The sequence below is a fragment of the Copadichromis virginalis genome, linkage group LG17, assembly GCF_057382275.1.
Source record: "Copadichromis virginalis isolate Kocher_CV1m ecotype Utaka linkage group LG17, C_Virginalis_male_GT1.1, whole genome shotgun sequence".
NCBI lineage: Eukaryota > Metazoa > Chordata > Actinopteri > Cichliformes > Cichlidae > Copadichromis > Copadichromis virginalis.
In genome coordinates this window covers 40,225,043-40,244,074 of record NC_140634.1, presented here as the reverse complement: position 1 = coordinate 40,244,074, position 19,032 = coordinate 40,225,043, and the positions used below count along the sequence as shown (strand labels likewise).

Here is a 19,032-nt window from a genome sequence, read left to right as displayed (position 1 = left end):
ACAGAGCAGGAACCCAAGTCAAGTCCTGCCCCTGAGAAGTACAGATAGCTGACAACTAAGGGAAGCTGCTGATTGGGTGGTGAAATTCCAAAGCTGCATGGCTGCATCACCGATGACTAATCCCGGCGCTCTTCTGAACAAACTTGTCCCGGACATCAAGTTGTTCAATGATGAATCAGCTGCAAAAGTGAAGCCGTTCCTCTGTTTCAGAGACTTTGAGAGATGCCTTCATTTCATCTCTCCTCGACCTTTGTCTTTACTCTGTCATCAGTTAGCCGACTGCAGCTGGTCCAAAACGCTGCAGCACAGTTACTGACTGGCCACATCTCCTGCACCAGCATCCTCACACTGGCTGCCAGTTAGTTTTCAAATTGATTTTAAGATTTTGTTATTCATTTTTAAGGCGCTGCAACCTCATACCTTTCTGATCTTTTGAATTGGTGCACTCCTGAGGTCACTGAGGTCTGCAGATCAAATGCTCCTAGCTGTCCCGAGGTCCAGATTAAAGCACAGAGCCTTTGCTGTGACCTCAGGACCTCCCCAACATTGGACACTTTCACAGCCCGTCTGAAAACCCACTTTTATTTTTCAGCTTTTCAATCAGAATGAGTTTGTTCTACTTTTATTTGCCTTATTTCTTACTCAAATCTTCTCATTTTATGCTTCTTTTCTTAAATTTCGTCACGTCTTCCTTTGTTTTTATCTCTTTTGATTATCTTAAATGCGCACACACACACACACACACACACACACACACTCTTTGCTTAGGCTGCTGCCCCCGCGACCCGGCCCCGGACAAAGCGGATGAAAATGGATGGATGGATGGATGGATTATCTTAAATGTACAGACCTTTGGTCAAACGTTGTTGTTTTAAATGTGCTGTATAAATAAATTTGACTTTGACTAACAAAGTCAAACCTAACCTAACAAACACAAAGTGAGTGAAGAAGAAACACTTGTGGGAATCCCCCCGCAGCCTCGACCCACTGAAGCATAACTAAGGGAGGGTTCAGGGTCAGCGGACCCAGCCTAATGCTTTAACCCTGATCTTTAAACTAGAGAAGTCTTTGTGTTTATCGAATCCAAACTACGAGCTGGTTTCGAGACGAGGCCCCTGAAAGCTGAAGGCTCTGCCTCCCATTCTACTTTTGAACACTAGAAACCACCGGTAAGCCCACAGTCTGCGAAATGCTTTTAGTTTCATTTCGGAAGAAATGAAACTACTTCTCACATCTGTACTTCACATCTGTCCACAGCGACATCTGCGACAACTGCTCACGCTCCCTCATCTGTCTGGACCAGGAGGTAAGACTGGAAGTAAGAAAGAGCTGCGGCCGTTTTTTAAATTTGCATGTAAGATTTTGAATGTTTGTTTGTTTTTTCTTTATTGCAAAACAACAACAAAAACCAGAGAACTGTAAGAAAGTTTAGTTAGTGTAAGTTAATCTAACGGAGACGTCGTTTCGATAATAAAATGCCACATAAATCTGTTAAATCACATTTGGTGCAGTTAGTGAGCTGGGTGTGGTTCACTCTTGTCAGTGACGCCACTGTGGTGTTCGCCTGGTTTCTTTTTTCAGTCTTTCTCTAAATCGATCATCTTCTCCAAAGTGACCATTCAGATTTGCTTGTTTAACAAACTAAAGCAAAATGTATTTTCACATATTTGAACTTTCGGAATCAACATCACAGAAACGAGTGAGCGATGTTTTTGTTTTTTCAGCTCCGGTGTTGCGCCAAAAACGGATTTCCAAGGTCTCCGTGTGTTTTCATGTGTAACATCTTTACGTTGGTCAATGAGCAGAGTTTACAAAAGGTTATACATAAAATTTTAAAAATTACCTGTTTTTCAAGCGTCTTTATAACTCTGTGTTATTGTGCCTACATTATAACCAATCCGGTCCTTTGTGTCCGCTTAAAGTATGTTTACCGGACCATTGTAATATTTGTGTTTCTGCTGTCCTCGTGCCCAGGTGACCTTTTTTAAAAAGACATTTTAATGTCAACGAGGTTTTTTCTTTTACTGGATAAATAAAGGAAACATTAAAGTCACGGCCAAAAACTTTACCTTGTTACAGGAATGTTGTTTGTGCGCGTTTCACATATTATACACCAACAAGTTATTTAAAGCAGTTTAAATGCGAGCGATCAGTTTTGGCAAAATAAACTTTAGTCTGACTTTGATCGAAAGAACCGATAAGAGCTGGACACACGTGCTGTAACCATGGCGGTATTTTTGTGCCTCTATTCCGAGCGCACGTTAAAAAAAAATGCAAGCGCAAATGTTGCATTTTGAGAAGAAATTTATTTTAGTTTAATTTGAGCGAACAAAATTCATTCCTGCGTGAGAGAAATGCATTTCACTGTTTGCTATTATCCACATCCACGCACAATAACAGCCGCTCTCGCTCAGATCTCTGTGCTCACAGACATCTGCAGACCTGCTCTCAGTGTGTCTCAGCTCTCTGTACACCCTTAGAAGTGTGCCACAAAACCCACCAATCACAGACTTGGATGCAATAATTCTGATTGGCTGTTACGGTCTCCAATCAGCTCGCTAGCTACTGCATTCCGGAAGCACGGTCCAGAATGTAGCTAAAGCCAGTGGAGTGGTTTGGTTTAAACTAGATTAAAAACCAATAACAGTCTCAAAAATATATATTTAAAATAAAATAATGAAACATACTAACAGAAAATGGATTCTTGAAGTGTGAAATTATCAAACAATTTTGATGATAAAGACAAAATGCAGATAATTAAAAGTCTTTATGTGTGAATTTGATTCAGTGCACTACACTGAGACCTAAGAAGGACATTATTAAATAGGTCTGAGGCAAATGAACTGTTGTGGTGCTATTTACAAGGAATGAGGCAAAGAAACTGCACTTTGTTTTTAATTATGGAAATATGACTCGATGCAGTGACTGTGGATGTGTTTTCATTGACTCCACAGATTAAACAGTATAACTGACTCAGCTCAGAAGATCCTTTTTCCATCATGAATGCCAAGCTAACCAAAAGCAGGCAGAGAGCCATCTGCTCTGAGCTGGGGAGAGTCAGGCTGCAGCTGCTGTACAAGGCCAGCGTCCACGGCTTCACCGGTGCAGCATTTCACCAACAATGTGACCACCGCTCTCCCACTGTGTCCGTGGGCTACAACAACTCTGGTTTTGTGTTTGGAGGCTACACCAAACAACCCTTTAATCAGTCTGGAGGGTTTGTGAATGATGATAAAGCTTTTCTTTTTACCTTCACTGGAGAGCAGCTCCTCAAGTATCCCGTCACTGGTCCTGGAAATGCAGTGAAAATGATCGGAAACTCTGGACCTTGTTTTGGAGAAGCACTGGCTCTTGTCCATGGAAGCAAGCCAGTAGCGTACAGCAGTCCAGGAAATTATTACAACTTCACTGCTGCAGAGATGCATGGCAATGATCTCAACCTGAAGGAGTGTGAAGTCTACCAAGTGGAGGGTAGGTCCACTAGGTTACCGGCTGTCTGCATAATTTATCCCAGACATAAAATAACTTTTAGTTATAATAACAATAACAGGTATCACACGTTATATTCTTGCCCTCTAACAGGCCTTTAATCATTCCCTCCACCCCCTCCACCCTAAATTGAACACGTGGTTAAGAAAATAGATTTCATCACAAGCTCATCCAACCAAAATACTGATGAGTTTATTGCACGGCAGTGGGGTCCATCTTTGATCTGTCCACAATATTCAAGAGTATCAGTTGAATTTTAAGGAAACCTGCAAACATTTGCCCCAAACTGCATTCAAGGTCAAGGTCACATTTACGGTTCTGTGATGGATCGTGAGCCGGGTGAGCGACTGCAGCACTGATGTCCTGCTGTGTTTTTGCTCTTGAACAGAACGCTCTGAACTTGAGAGGCCATGGAGGACGATAGTGTGGGAGTCTGAGTAAGTGTGACGGAGCCACAGTCCTGACTCTTGTACAGCACACTGATCTACAAACAGCTGGAGGAATATGTTAATCAGTTGGCTGCAATGATATGATATTATATTTACTGACACATATTACAGTTGCTGCAAAAGTTCTCCATCTCCTCGTTTGTGCAGGAAGAGGGCGGGGCTGATTGAGAGCATTAAGAGCTACAAACCCACAGTCAGCTCTGTGACCCAGGCTCGGGTTTTGCTCATCGGACCAGTCGGAGCTGGAAAGTCCAGCTTCTTTAACTCTGTCAACTCTGTATTCAGAGGCCACGTCACCAGCCAGGCCATATCTGGCTCCTCCTCCACCAGCCTCACCACACAGGTGATTGATTATTGTGAGTGGTTTCAGCGGCCCCCTTTCTGTGCGCTGTGCTCTAATCGCTTTGTGTCCAACAGTTTCGCTCGTACTCTGTGAAAGCCGGGCGTGAAGGGAAACCTCTGCCGATAATCTTGTGCGATACCATGGGGCTGGAGGAGAGCAAAGGGGCGGGGCTTGACATCGATGACCTGAACAGCATCCTCAAAGGTCACCTGCCAGACTGTTATCAGGTGCTGCATTACATCAGCAGGACACTGAATGTATGAAACAGAGATTTGTCAGCTGTCGGCTCTAACCGTGTCTCCGTTCCTCCTCTAGTTCAACCCTTCAGCTCCTCTGCATCCTGAGGCCCACGGCTATCACAAGTCTCCTAGACTCAAAGACAAGATCCACTGCGTGGTTTATGTCATTGATAGCTGTAAGATCTCCATCATGCCCACGGGGCTGGAGGAGAAACTGGACGCCATCCGCAGAAAGGTCAACTTAATGGGTCAGTAGAGCCGAGTGCAGTCATTACAGCTGTTTTCCTTCTGAATCTCAGCACAACATACAGATACAGCCACTCAAAGCTGCTACTTTCAGCCAGAGGTCAGCAGGCCGACTGTCAGCCACCAATCAGCCGCTGGGAGTCCCGCCTCCTTTCTGCCATAAACACGCCCCTTTCACGCAGAGATGGTGCTTTCTTCAAATAAACTTTGACTTGGATAGTTAGGTATAGGATGAGTCTTTACCTTATAATATAGATTAAATAATAAATACATAAACAAGACTGAATTGAAATTCAACCCTTTTTATAGCTTTCGTTGTAAACCTAAACCAGATATTTTACACTGAAAATCACCAAAACTGTTTCCAGTAAACAGATTTTCATTCATCCATTTTAATCTAATTTAATAAATCGAAACAATTTTAAAGGAAATGAAATGCAGAAAAATAATATTCTTGCTCACAGGTCCCAGACCAGATGTGGAGGTCATTTCTGTGACTGGCAGAGCTTCATTTGCTCATTTATTCTGTTGTTTGCGGGCTTGCTACTTCTTCAGACCTCGGTTTGATTATAAGCATGTTCTTCATTATTTCTGTCAGGCTGCAACTTAATATCTTTAATTTATTCTTTAAATTCTTAAATTGTGTAAAGCTCTCGAGCAACTCATAATTTCTCTATATTTTGAGTGTATTATGAGTTTCATGAAGACTGGGACGATGGAATGTGGGACAGGACTGAGCAAACAGAAGTAACCTCATGGTGCCTTCCCAAAATTCGACATTAGCAGACTACCAGATAAATGCAGTCTATACTAGTATGTGAACTCCATAAATGTAAGGTTTTCCTGATTAATATTCAGTTTTTGTTGTTTCTGTTGAAACAAGATTTTAAAAAGACCAATATTCGGATGTGCGATTGTTTATGAACGCAGCTCTGCGCTGAGACTGTGGAGCAAACCTTGATAAATTAAACGGGCATGTTCCGGCTTGTCAGATCTTCCCACCCAGTAGAAATGAGTCCTGCATATTTTTAAGTCACACTCTGTTATAAAGGGTTAGGGGTTAGTTAATAATAGTGTTAACATGCTGCACAGGTCATGAACAAGACTTTATTTTTAATTTTCGTTGTAAGTGGGCCAAAGCAGTTAATTAAAAGTAGTCTAACATAAATGCTGTAATTTGATTATTTTAATAAACATGTAACTTGGATGGATTGGATGCTGGCGTGACCACAGTGCACACGTCTGCTGTCGCTCACAGTGGTACCGCTCAGGGAGTTTGTGCGTTCGCTCAGACACATGAAACATTAGAGGGAACGTTGGTGCCAAGTACCGTAGGAATAACTTACCTGTATTTGTTATGGACAAACTATGATTAGTATAGAAGTCTATAGAAGCAGAGCACTCTTTGGGTTCAGATCTGGAAGGTCATTCCTCTCAGTCACACTTTCCCCCCCAGATGAGAGCGTTCCCATCCAAAGACTCCAGGTCCTGTGAACTGTCACTAAGCACACAACCATGAACACGTATACCCACAGTGCACACACTGGTGCATCCTCCCTCCTCACCAGAGAGATGAGATTCTATTATAATGATACTGTGATGACTCACTGTGTCAGAATCTGTGGCATTTTGGAAATGAGCTTCCTGCTCATTTGTTTCCAGGCATTCCTCAGCTGGTGCTCCTCACTAAAGTAGATGAAGCCTGCCCACTGGTGAAAGAGGACGTGAGAAACATTTACAAGAGTGGCTACATTAAGGAGATGGTGAGGATGGTTCTACAGGGAAAACAAACCTTTTTTAGTAAATACAAATAACGTTGAACATGGTAGGATGAGCCTTTTCTTGTACACTGTGATACAGATGCAGGAGGTCAGCTCCCGGCTCGGCGTGCCGTTGTCCTGCATCATTCCAGTGAAGAATTACAGCGAGGAGTTGGAGGTGGACACCGACTGTGACATCTTGTTGCTCAGCGCCATCATTCAGATGCTTCGCTTTGTTGATAATTACTTTGACGAGCTCAGTGACCGAATGAGCAACATGCAAACCAAAGAGTAAGAAGAATTTAAGATGGTTCATTTACCTCCAGGTGACCCTGCACAGTGCTAGTTTACTGTGTTACCAGGGTTACTGGGAAGGCGGGAAGAAAGCTTCTTGCTATTTTTGCTTTTCATGAAGAAATCTTTTTCATTAAACTAACATAAAAACATCAAACATGTATTTACTTAAATACTTGGAGCAATTCTATCAGCTGATTCTAAACCAATCAAGTAAATTTCATCTCACCAGATTCCACTAAATATTTTACATTTACATTGTACTTGTGTGACAGAATTACACAGAAAATCAGAAGAAAACAATGACATCAAGGGTGTAGTTACAATATGCATTCCTGTTTGGAAGAAGACAAAGTTGCTTGGCTTATTTAGTGGGCTCATGCGACGCTGACAGATCTGACAATTTAAAATATTATTTTGTGATTTTTCACAAGAAAATAACATTATTACACTTTTAAAACATCTTATCAGAACAGTTGTACTTTGCTGTTGACTTGTGTTAACATAACTTTCCACCACTCCCTTCAGTTTTTGTCTGCTGCGCTATACAAACACACGTGTTGGACCAAAGCTCTTAATCTTTGAATGCAGGTGTGTAAAATCAAGCATCTGCAGCCTGCCTCTACGAGCATCTGTGGAAGAGTGAGTTACAGTCTTCCACAGATGAAGACTGTAACTCATGATATCATGATACAGTCATGATATCTCCCCCTGACGCCAGGTCAGGGGGAGATATCATCCCCCCCACGCGACATCGGGTACCAAGGTACGGATTCATGGAAGGACGAGACGGCAGATAGTTTTTATTCGGCAGCCTGTTATAACTGCACCCCAATGCTGTCATGTATATGAGTGCAAAATCATACCTACTGGCAACAGATAAAGTCATGATATTAATCTGTGGTTCCACCAGGGCGTGCCCCGCCTCTCGCCCCATGACAGCTGGGACAGACCTGAACCTCCTGACATGGATGATGTCGGATGGAGCCTCCGGCCGGACAGGTCCACAATAACACGTCACTACGTGGTGATCGTGGGAACTCTTTCGATTCGATGTTCAAAAAGCCAGGATGATGGTGTCACATGTAAATGCAGCGTCGTCATTTTGTTTATGCTTTGTTTTGTTTCCTATTTCTACTTCATGGTTGTTCGTGTGGTTTAGATGCTTCAGTTTTGCACTGTTCTGGTTCATTATAGTCATGTTGCTGCTGTATGCCTCCAGCTATGCCTTTCGGATCTGCAACAATAAAGGTTGTTGAGCATTTTGGCTTCGTTGTCGTGAATCCGAGTCGCACAGTTTCCCCGTGAACTCTGTGGTGATGATACACTTGTTTTTTTTAAATAGAAATTTCATTAAGTTTATATTCGGTTAGGTTTTATATGTTCTCTGACTGGTAACTGACCACTTATGACTTACAAGGACAAAGTTACATCATTTTAAATATGAGGATCATTTGAATAAACCGGTACCTGCCTAAAGTCTAAAACCCACGGCCATCAAATGTTGCATTTGGGCTTCAGACTCTCTGCTGAGTGTAACCTGTAAACTCTCTTCATCCATTGTTTGTGATGTTTTTCTAAATCATAGAAATAATTCTGTCATCAAACCCACTTTTTGCATCAGGGTCTTTTTTTGGGTGTCATAGAAGGAAAAGCAGTGAAAAGGCACCAAACAGATATTTTGTCTGTTTAATTTGTCAGGAGATCACAAAGATAAAAATGGCTGCAATTTATAAACAGTCAGTTTTGTAAAATTCCTTAAATTTCAGCTGAAAGTCTGATTTGATGATTTCAAATCCTCGGAGGTGAAATCTGTGTCTGAACACTGATTGGTGCAAATGCCAAAAGTTTAGTTTGAATAAGTGAGCCAGCATGCACCATGTTTGGGAATACACAAGTAGTTGCTCACATGACTTTGGAACAATACGAAGTTTTGTGAGTCTACATTACTTATAACGGGAAAACGTTGCATGTCTGCATTTACCTGCTAATACCTGCACGTGTGTGTGTGCACGTGGTGTCAGTGTCAGTATCCTCCTTTCCTATAAAATCTCAAAGTGCACAAACAAAGAGAAAAACTGAAATTTATTAATGCAGCTCAGACAGTTACTGTACAGCAAACGGCGCTGGAGTCCCTCCCTCCCAGTGTAACAGGACTGTGGCGCTACAGCCACCTGTAAACCACACGACTCAGCGCCTGCTTGTGCAACAGCATCAATAATCATCAGCTACAAACGTTCAAACAAACACACGTTGAAATAGTGTTTCAAATATCAGTGTTGCGTTAGTGCACATAATAGACGGGGAGCTCTCTCCGACATTAAACCGCTTTGTACAACAAGAATGACGCAGTGAAGAGGAATGTCCTGGAAAAAGCACAACACCTGGAATTCAGTGATGATCAGTCGGCTTCTGTTTTCTCCCGTTTCATGATTTTGAAGCATTCCCTCCAGCGAGAGGACGGCCCTCGATTCGTGAGGCTCCTGGAGGAAATGTGTGAAATGCGGAGCTGAAAATGAAGTCCAGCAAAAAGGTTGTTCAGCGATATGGGCAGAGATCGTTAGGACGACTACAAGAAGGGAGCAGAGGAGAGGCTCTTATGGCACAGCTGACGCTGTCAGACAGTTCAAACAGTCGATCGCTTCAGTCATTAACAGAAAAGGCAGCCACGTGAACGAGGAACATCGACTTGAACCACTTGAATAACAGTGCAGAACACACACATTCACACACATAAAGTACACGTGGGATTGGTCCGAGTCCAAAGGCTGATGTTAGTGTCAACCAAAGAGTAAAGCAGGGGAGTTGGCACCGCACCGCAGCTTATATCTGCTAAACGAGCACCAACACGCAAAACATTTTGTTTTGGCTAATTTTACAGCAATTTTTATTTCTGTCCTCTGAAATCAAAGAAGCAGCTCGTTTGAATTTGGCGCCATCTGCTGTTCGTCTCATAAAGTAGACGCACGTGACTATTTAAACATACGTGAATGGCTCACAGTGGAGCGTTACCGTGGAGCGTTACCGTGGAGCGTTACCGTGGAGCGTCAGAGCCAACACTCATTTATGGACCAAGGGATCAACATGGCGATGATGTGTAAAAATAATGATCCATCAACAAAGGACGAGGGCGTTGGCACCTTTGTGCAACTGGTCTATTTAACCGTAGTGGAGCAATACTGCAATAAGTACGCATTAATCCTACTTATTAATGTTTGAGGTTAAAGATTTTCATAAGAACGCAGCCTGTGACATCTCCAGCTAAAAACATGCAGCTAATATGTCTCAAACGCGTCGTATTATCAGTTTTATATTTATAAAATAACAGAATCAGAGGCCACTGCTGTCACCATCACAGATATCTAAAAAAAGCTTGATCTGCAAACACGAGAAAATAAAACTCGATTTAGAAATTAAAACCAAGAAAGATTACAAAGTCTTGACCATAAAAACGGAGTTAGAGGGGAACAGAAACTGGCGGCTGTCACTTTGGCCCGTCAGCGTTTGGACTCCACCACATCGATCACACACTGTGCTTACCTCAACATCTGAAGAGATGACATTCAAAGAGTAGAAAAGAAATTTAAGAACTTTGCCTCGTGTGTTTTTTCTGTACAAGATTATTAAAAAAAAATTACTAATCAGTTATACATATTTATAAGACAACATTGTTTACGTTACATTAATATAAAGAAATACAAGTTTCGTATTCTCTCACTTGTATGCAGTATTCCTTTCTCAGAGCACGTGTGGGCTATATCTGCACTGAGGATTAAACGTATGAGACGCCTGTGATCACAACACAGGTGTTGAACTCCGCTTTACTTTCAAGCTACCAGGAAACTTCACACAATATTGCTGCAATAGCGCCATCTGGCCACAAGGTGGAGCAAAGAGACCCAACCAGGTTCCAGCACTGAACTTCTTCGCCCCGTCTGCTCTGATCCACTGTGAAGTGGAGAAGGTTCATATTTCCCTCAAACTCAGGCAGATGGTTCATTCAGTCCCCCCGCCTGGTTCTTCCCACAGTTTTGGGCTATTTGCGGTCCAGGAAGCTCCCTGTTTCCGCCTACTGAAAAAGGAATACTGCATTTTTGCGCTTCTTGCTTCTTCGGCTTGTGTTCCTCAGCTCTAGTGTGCATCCTGCAGGGCGAGGGAGGGAGAAGGAGCTTGATCTAGGCAGTGCCTTCCTTCGGAGAGGACGGGGTCTGGGATGTGGAGCTGGAGGAAGAGGACGCAGAGCTCTTCAGGGACCCCAGAGTCTTGCTGAACCAAGAGTTCTTATTGGCTTGAATCTCGGTCATCAGAACTCCCCGCTGATGCTCGAGCTCCTGCAGAGCCACAGAAGGATTCAGTCATTAATGAGAGCACGAGCAGGTTTATCACTGTGTCACATCGCTGTGCTTTAATACTCTACAACGCTTCACTCCTTACAAAGGGTCACATGGTGGCCTGCAGTGGGCTCCATGCTTCTGTACGTGCTGCTGTTTTATGTTATTAAGCTGACAGTCGTTATTTGTCACAGCAGAGGCAGAAAACAGATGCAGGAAGTTGAAGTGCATACAGTAAATTTCCTGCTGCTGCTGTTCAGCGTTCTGTGCACGTGATCCAACAGCCAATCAGATCATCAGCAACACGTGTGTTTTAGCTGAATGTCTTTACAGCTCTGATCACGTGCTTGGCATGCCTCCCTGAAAACACTAGATGCCGTTAACACCTGCTGACCTGAATGCGGCACTTTGCCTCCACCAGCTGCAGTTTGGTCTGCGCCAGCTCCAGCTCCAGCTGTCTCAGCTGCTCCTTCAGTCCGTCCTTCTCCTCGTCGTGTGGCTCTGAAGACGTTCTGTCACCACCAGGAGACGAAGTCTGGAGGGACCCGACTGAGCTAAACAGGTCCCTGCAGTTCTGACAGCCCATCACTTTGTTCTGCATGAGGGGGATAAAAACACACAGGTTTACCGCAACAACTTTAAAATTATGGTTAAAAAAAGGAGGTGAGGCCGAGTCTATGTGAAGAAAGGCCTGCTGCTCTATGTCCCGTACAGCATCCTGATTACCACGATGTGATGTTGCACCGTATCATTTATCCAGGCCCGAGGCGGTACCCTGCTAGACCCACAGAGCGCCACACCAGCATCACGCCCATTAAGGACTTGATTGTGCAAACCTGAAGCTCAAAGGTCTTTTGTTCTCTCACGCAACCGTGGTTTTCCTTCGGACTCGGCAAGTGTCCTAATTTGCATCTGAAGCACACTTTGCATTAAAAGGACCGTCTCACCCTGACCATGTCCAGCTCCTCTTTTGTTGCCGCCTGTTGTTTTTCTAGCCTGGTGCTCAGCTGGGAGCAGATCTGAAACCCAGAGAGGAAACCTGGTTATGTTTGACTTGAACAAGATAACAATGCATACATCAATGTGTGCAGTTCACAATGAGGAGACGCCAGCAGACCTGTTTGTATTCAGCTATGATTGCTGTGGTTTTCTTGATTTCCAGCTCTGCTTTTTCCAGCTCCCTCCTGAACACCTCCTTCAGCTGGGACAGCAAGAACAAGATGTCAAAATTATTCTTTTAAAATGACAAACTAATGAGAAAGATGTGCTGACTGTGCATAACGACACAACTGAGGCGTTCAACTCAGCAACTTGACCTGGATTCGCTCTTTTAGAGCCTGCTAGCAACCACCGACTGGTGACCCATATGTGATCTCTCACTGCTACCAAACTGGGATTTTTTATTTACTGGGTGTGTTGATGTGTAACTGGTTCACTATTACCAATTACACAGAAAGAAAATCAGCCCTAGATCAATGCATGAGCTGGGGCCTCCTGGTGGGCTGCACAGGTACTACAGGTGGGCCACAGTAACAACAGAAATTCAGTTCAACTTATTTATATAAAAAGTGAATATTATTATTGTGATATTACTGAAATGTAATGCTCTGTGTTGACCTTTGTGTCCCAGTGGCAGGGTTAGGACATACAGGGCTTTCTCTTGTATTTTGCTCTGAGCAGAAGCGGGGCAACTCCAGGCCTCGAGGGCCGGTGTCCTGCAGGCTTTAGATGCATCCTTGATCCGACGGTAATGAACTCACCATCTGATTCAGGTGTTGACCCAGGGTGAGATCTGAAAGCTGCAGCACATCGGCCCTCGAGGCCTGGAGTTCCCCACTCCTGCCTTAGAGCGAAGATTTAAGACTGGTTGGCTGATTGTTGGGGGCCGCAGCACTCGACTTTGGGAATGACCGATTTAGATTAGTGATACAGGGCCTGCGTTATTTGATCACTGCTGTAATTGCACAGCTTACTCCGGTGTTTTCTGGTCACTGATGTAACCTGTTAAGCAGCGTGGATGTTACCTGAGCCGTCTCCTCCTCGTGTCGTTTCTTCTCCTCCTCCGTCTCCACCAGACGTTGCTTTGTGGTCAGCAACTCTTTGTTCAGAACATCGGCCTTGTCTTCTACCTGAGTGCACGTACACACACATCGTGTAGTAAACAACGTTCACACAAGCGGCAGACTACACAAACACCTGCTTCTTTACAGGATCGTTTACTACGCTCATCAATCTGGTCGCTTGGTCGTTTTCACGCCGCGCAGCTCGTCCGAGCTCTACCTGGAATACTTTCTCTGCTACGTGGGGCCTGAGCCACGTTCCTTTTACTGGAAATTCACCAGACTTACATGGATACAGAAACCAGGAGTCGGCAGGTTAAGACCGATTCTGACCGAGTCCAGTGTTTGCATTCTCACGTGTGCTCATTTGTGTAAAGATGCTCACGGCTAAAGCACGAGTGTAAACAGCTCCGGTTTCAGAGTGTTTGGAGGTTTCGTAGACTTTTTATTACCTGGTCAAGGTCGTTCCGAAGGGCGATTTTACTGGTGACCAGTTCGTGTGCCAGGTCATCGTTCTCCTGTTCAAGTCGCATGCTGGCCTCCTGCAGGCGACGGTTCTCTCTCTGCAGACATCAAACGCACACAATCGCAAACACTTGCAAAGCAGGGGTGTCAAACACAAGGCTCGAGGGCCAGAATCGAGCCAGAAGAATACTCCAGTCTGGCCCCAGAAGGAAACTGCATTTCCACATTTTTACAGCTTTCGCTACATTGATACCAAAGTCATTAAATATTAGAAAAACGATTTATATTTATTTCCATTTGTGTTTTAATTTATAAAAATAAATCTGTATTTCTTACAACTTAATCCCAAAGACTCATGACGACAGATTTATAGTAATAATAATAATCATCCATTTTATTTATAGGTGACTTTACATCAGTGCAACAAAATAAAAACAGCAGCTAAATGAAAAATGATGAAGGGTATGCAGTCCTGAGTGGATGGGTTTGAAGACGCGATTTAAAAGTGGAGACAGAGTTCGTAGTCTGGAGATCAGCTGGAGGTGCGTCCAAAGTCTCGGCCAGAAGGACTGAAGGCTCAGAGTCCCGAAGAAGTCAGGCGAGCAGGCGGGACAGAAGACGAGCGGCGAGTGCGAGTGGGCGTGTGCGAGTGGGCGTGTGCGAGTGGGCGTGTGCGAGTGGGCGTGTGCGAGTGGGCGTGTGCGTATGGAGGAGATCAGATCAATATGGAGGAGCGAGGTTATGAAGCGCTTTGAAGGTAAGAAGCAGGAGGTGAACTAACGGAGCTGTTTAAGCACAGATTTCATATGTTCAGTCGATCTAAGTCCTGATGCAATACGAGCAGCTGCTTTTTGAACGAACTGCAGTTTATGGAGAGACTCATGAGCAGGTCACAGAGAGGAGAATCACAGTAACCTAAACGAGATGTGACAAGAGGTTAATATTACGAAGAAGAAAATATTTCTATGTGCTGTGAAGGAAAGAGAGCCGGGATGACCCCAGGACTCTTACCTGAGGGGAAGGTGTGACAGAGTTATCAAAGCGTTTCTTTACATGCAGAAAAAAAAGCAGGTCTTTTTTATATGACGATCTCTCAGCTGTGATTTGATGCTGCATAAATGAAGTGAAACTGGATTGGCTGACAGACATCTCTGCTGTACAGGCTGCGAGGTTCATCCAGGCTTGGTGTTAATATAATCATCACATGACCACAGTTTAACTCAAACAGAAGGTGTTATTGTGACATTACAGTTATAGGTGGCCGTGTCAGGCTCAAGTCCTCACTGCAGACCATGAGCTGAGTCTCATGACTGCTGCCCGCCTTCAAACAGGCTCACATGACGACCATGAACGGGACCAAACTGTTGTGATGGTTGTGAGCAGTCATCTGACCTGATATCCCGTCACTCTTACCCTGCCTGAGTCTCCGCACGCAAACAAGTGGTTCATCTGAAAGCTCTGAAAACCTTATCTGTTATTTACAAACAGCAGCAGGAACTTCAAAGACAAAGAGGAAAAAACACGTCTGATTGTTGTGAGATCAGCTGTTACCCACACACGTGTCATCATTTAGAACGATGACACAGCCGATAGTTTACAACAAGACCCTGAACTACTTTAGTCAGCGCGGTCACATCATATCAGTGTAAAAGTACATAAACACATGAAGGAAGTCACAGACTCAGGACACATAAATATAGATGAAATGATCGCTGTTGGGGCAGAAGCTTACCGAGCGTTTTCAAATCGAGCCTCAGGCGCACGCTTTAACACATGATCCTGACACCGACTTCCCTTCTCTGCTTCACTGCCCAGCCCGACTCGCCCTCCCTGCCCTCCCTCACATTTATCTGCTTTTAGTAATAATTCAGTTTGTACTGCAGATACAAAAGTACATCTGCTCGGACACAAAGGAAGCCAGCACACAGTTAAACTGGGGTCTGAAGCCTTATAGAAACACTGAATCGTTACATTAGCCACAAAATAACTACATAGAAATAATTACATTTTACAAGCAGCAACACTTGTGCGTTTGTGTTGTTGTTGTGGAGGAGAGCAGCTTCAGCAGCTTATCTGTGATAAACTCTTCCTTCCTCTAAAAGCAGCAGCTTACACACCAACGTGGCACTTTTGCCTCTAACAAGCAGATTCAGATGTAATTTTTTTTTTGGTTGGGGGGGGGGGGGGGGGGGCCTGTCATGGGTGTTTGTGTCTTGTGATCAGATCAAATGCTGCGTCCATAATATTACTTGGAAAGATGAAGGAGCTGCTTCAGACGCCACCTCTCTGTTCAGGCACTGCAGTGAAGTCACATTTACTTTGTTCTGCACTCGTCTCCTTCCTGTCAGCGTCTTTAACTATTTCAGTGTTAACGGCACTATCATGTATCATATACTGTGCACATTTACTGACTACAGAAGCCTGATGTGCTTAACTGAGCAAAGGCAGGTTTACTACGACGCACTTGTGCATCTCGGTTTGGCCTAATTGTGGGTAGAAACATGAAGCCAAGTGGAGGTAATTCTTCATCATCACATGACGCTTACATGTAACATCCACTCTTTACTGTGACGCCTTACTTTCCTTAAACGATTCAGGTTCATCCTACTGAGTCACGCAGTAACACTGTCCTCCTCAGCTGGACAGTCTCTTTGTGAGCTTCCAAAAATAAAACTCGTCAGAATCATCAAATATCTGCCTCAGTTTGTTTTGCCTCAGGACGAACAGAGAAAGATGAACCCAGTGGAGACAAACCTTTGCAACCACAACAACCCAGCAGCTCAGCCCAAAAATACGTTTTATTAATAGCAGGGTCGACGACGATGAAAGTCAGCGCAGCGAGAAAAGTCGCACTTCACGTCAGAACAGTTTTAAAAACAGACCAAACAGCGACGTGCTCATTTCTAATCTTGGAATCACGGCTAATTTTATCTATAAAGGCAGCTCCTTCATCAGAAACGTAAAGAGCCGAGTGCTCAACACTTTAGCTCAGGGGGGCTGCTTTCATGTGACCTGATTGTGTAAAAAACAGATTTAAATTCCACACCTGGTGGGTGAATCTTATCTATACGTGGGTGCGTACCTGGTAGCGTTCGATGGGGTCTTCTTGTTGCAGCTGGCTCTCTCTCAGAGTCTGATATTCCTTCTCAAACTTCTTCAGCTTTTTGGTCGGGACCTGAAAACAACAGCAAAGTTAATTAAATCATCATTTTACTGTTGACTTTGTTTACTTGGCCTGATAAAAATCTCAGCCCATCCCAGTTGTTTGTGAGCTGGGGGGGGGGGGGAGCGTGGGAATAGGGAATTGGATAAAACAGTCAGTGGCTCTCAGCTCTTGCATCATCTTCCTGTGTCGGTGGGAACCATCAGCTACTTCTCTCTGCACCAACGCTGCTCTCATGCCTTCGTTCCACGACAGGATTAAGCAGCAGAGGTCAAAGGTCAGAGTTAGGTGTCACGTTGAGAAACAAACCAACGGGGCTTCATGAAACAACATCCACGTGATGCGTCACGTGACATCAAAGCGATCGAACTCTGAACATCGCTGCCGAGCCGGTGCGGTGTTGTGGCTCGTGCTGCACGGTTTCTACTCTCTGTTGCTCCGTCTGCCTTTATCAGCGTTAATATCTGCTGCACATCTGCGTGTTGTTCTGCGACTTTCCCATGAGACCTCATTAGAAACAGGAAAAACAAACCAAACAAGCACCCGCTCGGCTCACAAGCTTTACAATGTCCTGCTATAAATCAGCAAGCGGTAACCGCGGATCAGAAACGTCCAGTTCACGCTGCACGCTGGGCACGTTACAGGGGAACTGTGCCGTCACTGCACGTGCTCAGGCCTCACTATGTGAAATCATTTCAGCAGTTTTGTTGTGCAAAACCAGTCACGGCAACTTGTAAAAAGCACCAAATCCATCATGAAATGGTTTCGATTCATTATCAGACTGAAGGTTTTAACAGACACGACCTGCGATCAGTGAAGCTTCGAAGCATTACCAAAGTCCTCGACACCAAGAGACGGCAAACACCACAGCTTTACTCACATAATTCACTACATTAGGTGTGTGTGTGTTTAGGTGGGTGGTAACAGCGTTGCCATAGCGCCAACTACTAGGGCTGGGGGGTCAGTCACATGACCCCCTCCTCTGAGACGCCTGTGTGTTTGTAGTCGTTGTGTATCCTCCACTGCTGCCTGTTTCACACACTGTGTTACACTGAAGCAGAATGAATGAAGCTAGCAGCGCTCACAGCCTCTGTAGGAATACTGTCAACTCCAGAAACAACCAGAAAGATAAACGACTTCCTTATTTGTACTGGAGGACGTTGTTTAGTACACGGAGTACAGAAGCTATCTGGAGCACTGACGAGAATGCACTGTACATTTAAGATTGAATATCAGAAATGATAATACAGATAAAAAGAACAGCATCCAGTATTCTCTCTTCAGCTTCAACACTGCAAAATGTTTCTCCTGTAATACCGAAGCTGAGGTACAAGCATTACGAGGAGCTCAGTGTTTGAACTACACTGTAAGTGCCCACGTCACAGGTTACATCCTGGAAAATGAGCCAACACAGCGCAGCAGTGTATTAGCTTAAGACAGGGATAAGAATCCTGCTGCACATTTCCATTAGGATTAAAAGCCAGAGGACGAGTTATTAAGACCGCCCACCTGGGCAGTCATTACCTGTCCTTGCCAGTGACCTGCGAGTTGACCCTCGACTTTACGACTCGGGCATCGGCGAACGAGCGTCACGCTGTTATCTATGGGACATTCAATTCCCGAGCAGATAACGACAAAACGAGTCCGAGAGCTGTTATCTGTGTGGGAAGAAAGAGCAGCCTGGCCTCTGCCGGCGGGTTAATAATCGCTTTATTGTAACAAAACAATGCAGATGTGCTGTTCTCCTGCAGGGCTGCCAGATCCAGTTCAACTACAGAGTCACTGCGTGGCGTTTTGGACGCCGCCACGCTGTCCAGTGTTTGTCGTTATGGAGTTTGACCCTGCGGGTCTGTGTGCGTTAGGCGAGTGTGCAACGATGAGCTGCTGCACGTGCATTTTTAAACAGCTGACGCTTCAGTGCAGCAGCGGCAGTTAGCTCCTCGGACGCGGAGTTTAAAACAATATTTAAAAAGAGCCAGCTTCCATCTCAGCTGATCTATACGTAAACCTCCTGATACGCAGCAGCCATAAATTATTGTACAAACACAATCTGTGAGAGAGAGAGAGAGAGAGAGGGTTTCAGCGAGGGAATGACTCATGCTTCCTGAGGTTTGCTGTTTTAAATAAACCTCCCTCTCTGCTGTGTCGCATTCACTTTCCTTTATCGTCTCATGTCATCCATTCAGCCGTTCT

The 19,032-nt window shown here is 44.4% G+C and overlaps 2 protein-coding genes across 7 annotated transcripts in view; one reads left to right on the top strand and one right to left on the bottom strand.

Annotated features, from left to right (window-relative positions):
* The first annotated feature begins 998 nt into the window (after positions 1-998).
* LOC146689973 (interferon-induced protein 44-like) lies at positions 999-8,087 on the top strand. 4 transcript variants are annotated; one of them, XM_085437233.1, is made up of 10 exons: positions 999-1,169; positions 1,258-1,306; positions 2,955-3,471; positions 3,878-3,926; positions 4,086-4,281; positions 4,356-4,508; positions 4,597-4,768; positions 6,429-6,529; positions 6,627-6,817; positions 7,734-8,087. In XM_085437233.1, the coding sequence occupies exons 3-10, from the start codon at positions 3,000-3,002 to the stop codon at positions 7,831-7,833; spliced, it is 1,434 nt and encodes a 477-aa protein (XP_085293359.1). In that variant the 5' UTR covers positions 999-1,169; positions 1,258-1,306; positions 2,955-2,999; the 3' UTR covers positions 7,834-8,087. The 4 variants fall into 4 exon arrangements, with proteins under 4 accessions (XP_085293359.1, XP_085293361.1, XP_085293358.1 ...); XM_085437235.1 differs by having other exon boundaries at positions 1,258-1,318; XM_085437232.1 differs by lacking the exon at positions 999-1,169 and having other exon boundaries at positions 1,215-1,306.
* Positions 8,088-8,888: 801 nt separating this feature from the next.
* The window catches only part of rabgap1l (RAB GTPase activating protein 1-like), a 93,862-nt gene continuing 83,718 nt past the window's right edge, over positions 8,889-19,032 (bottom strand). For all 3 annotated transcript variants that reach the window (XM_085437231.1, XM_085437229.1, XM_085437230.1), the window contains exons 20-26: positions 16,759-16,851; positions 13,664-13,774; positions 13,176-13,280; positions 12,269-12,352; positions 12,099-12,170; positions 11,546-11,746; positions 8,889-11,151 (exon numbers count right to left, since the gene is read on the bottom strand). In XM_085437231.1, the coding sequence (XP_085293357.1) occupies positions 10,996-11,151; positions 11,546-11,746; positions 12,099-12,170; positions 12,269-12,352; positions 13,176-13,280; positions 13,664-13,774; positions 16,759-16,851 (822 nt within the window). In that variant the 3' untranslated portion in view covers positions 8,889-10,995. The remainder of the gene's footprint in view (positions 11,152-11,545; positions 11,747-12,098; positions 12,171-12,268; positions 12,353-13,175; positions 13,281-13,663; positions 13,775-16,758; positions 16,852-19,032) is intronic.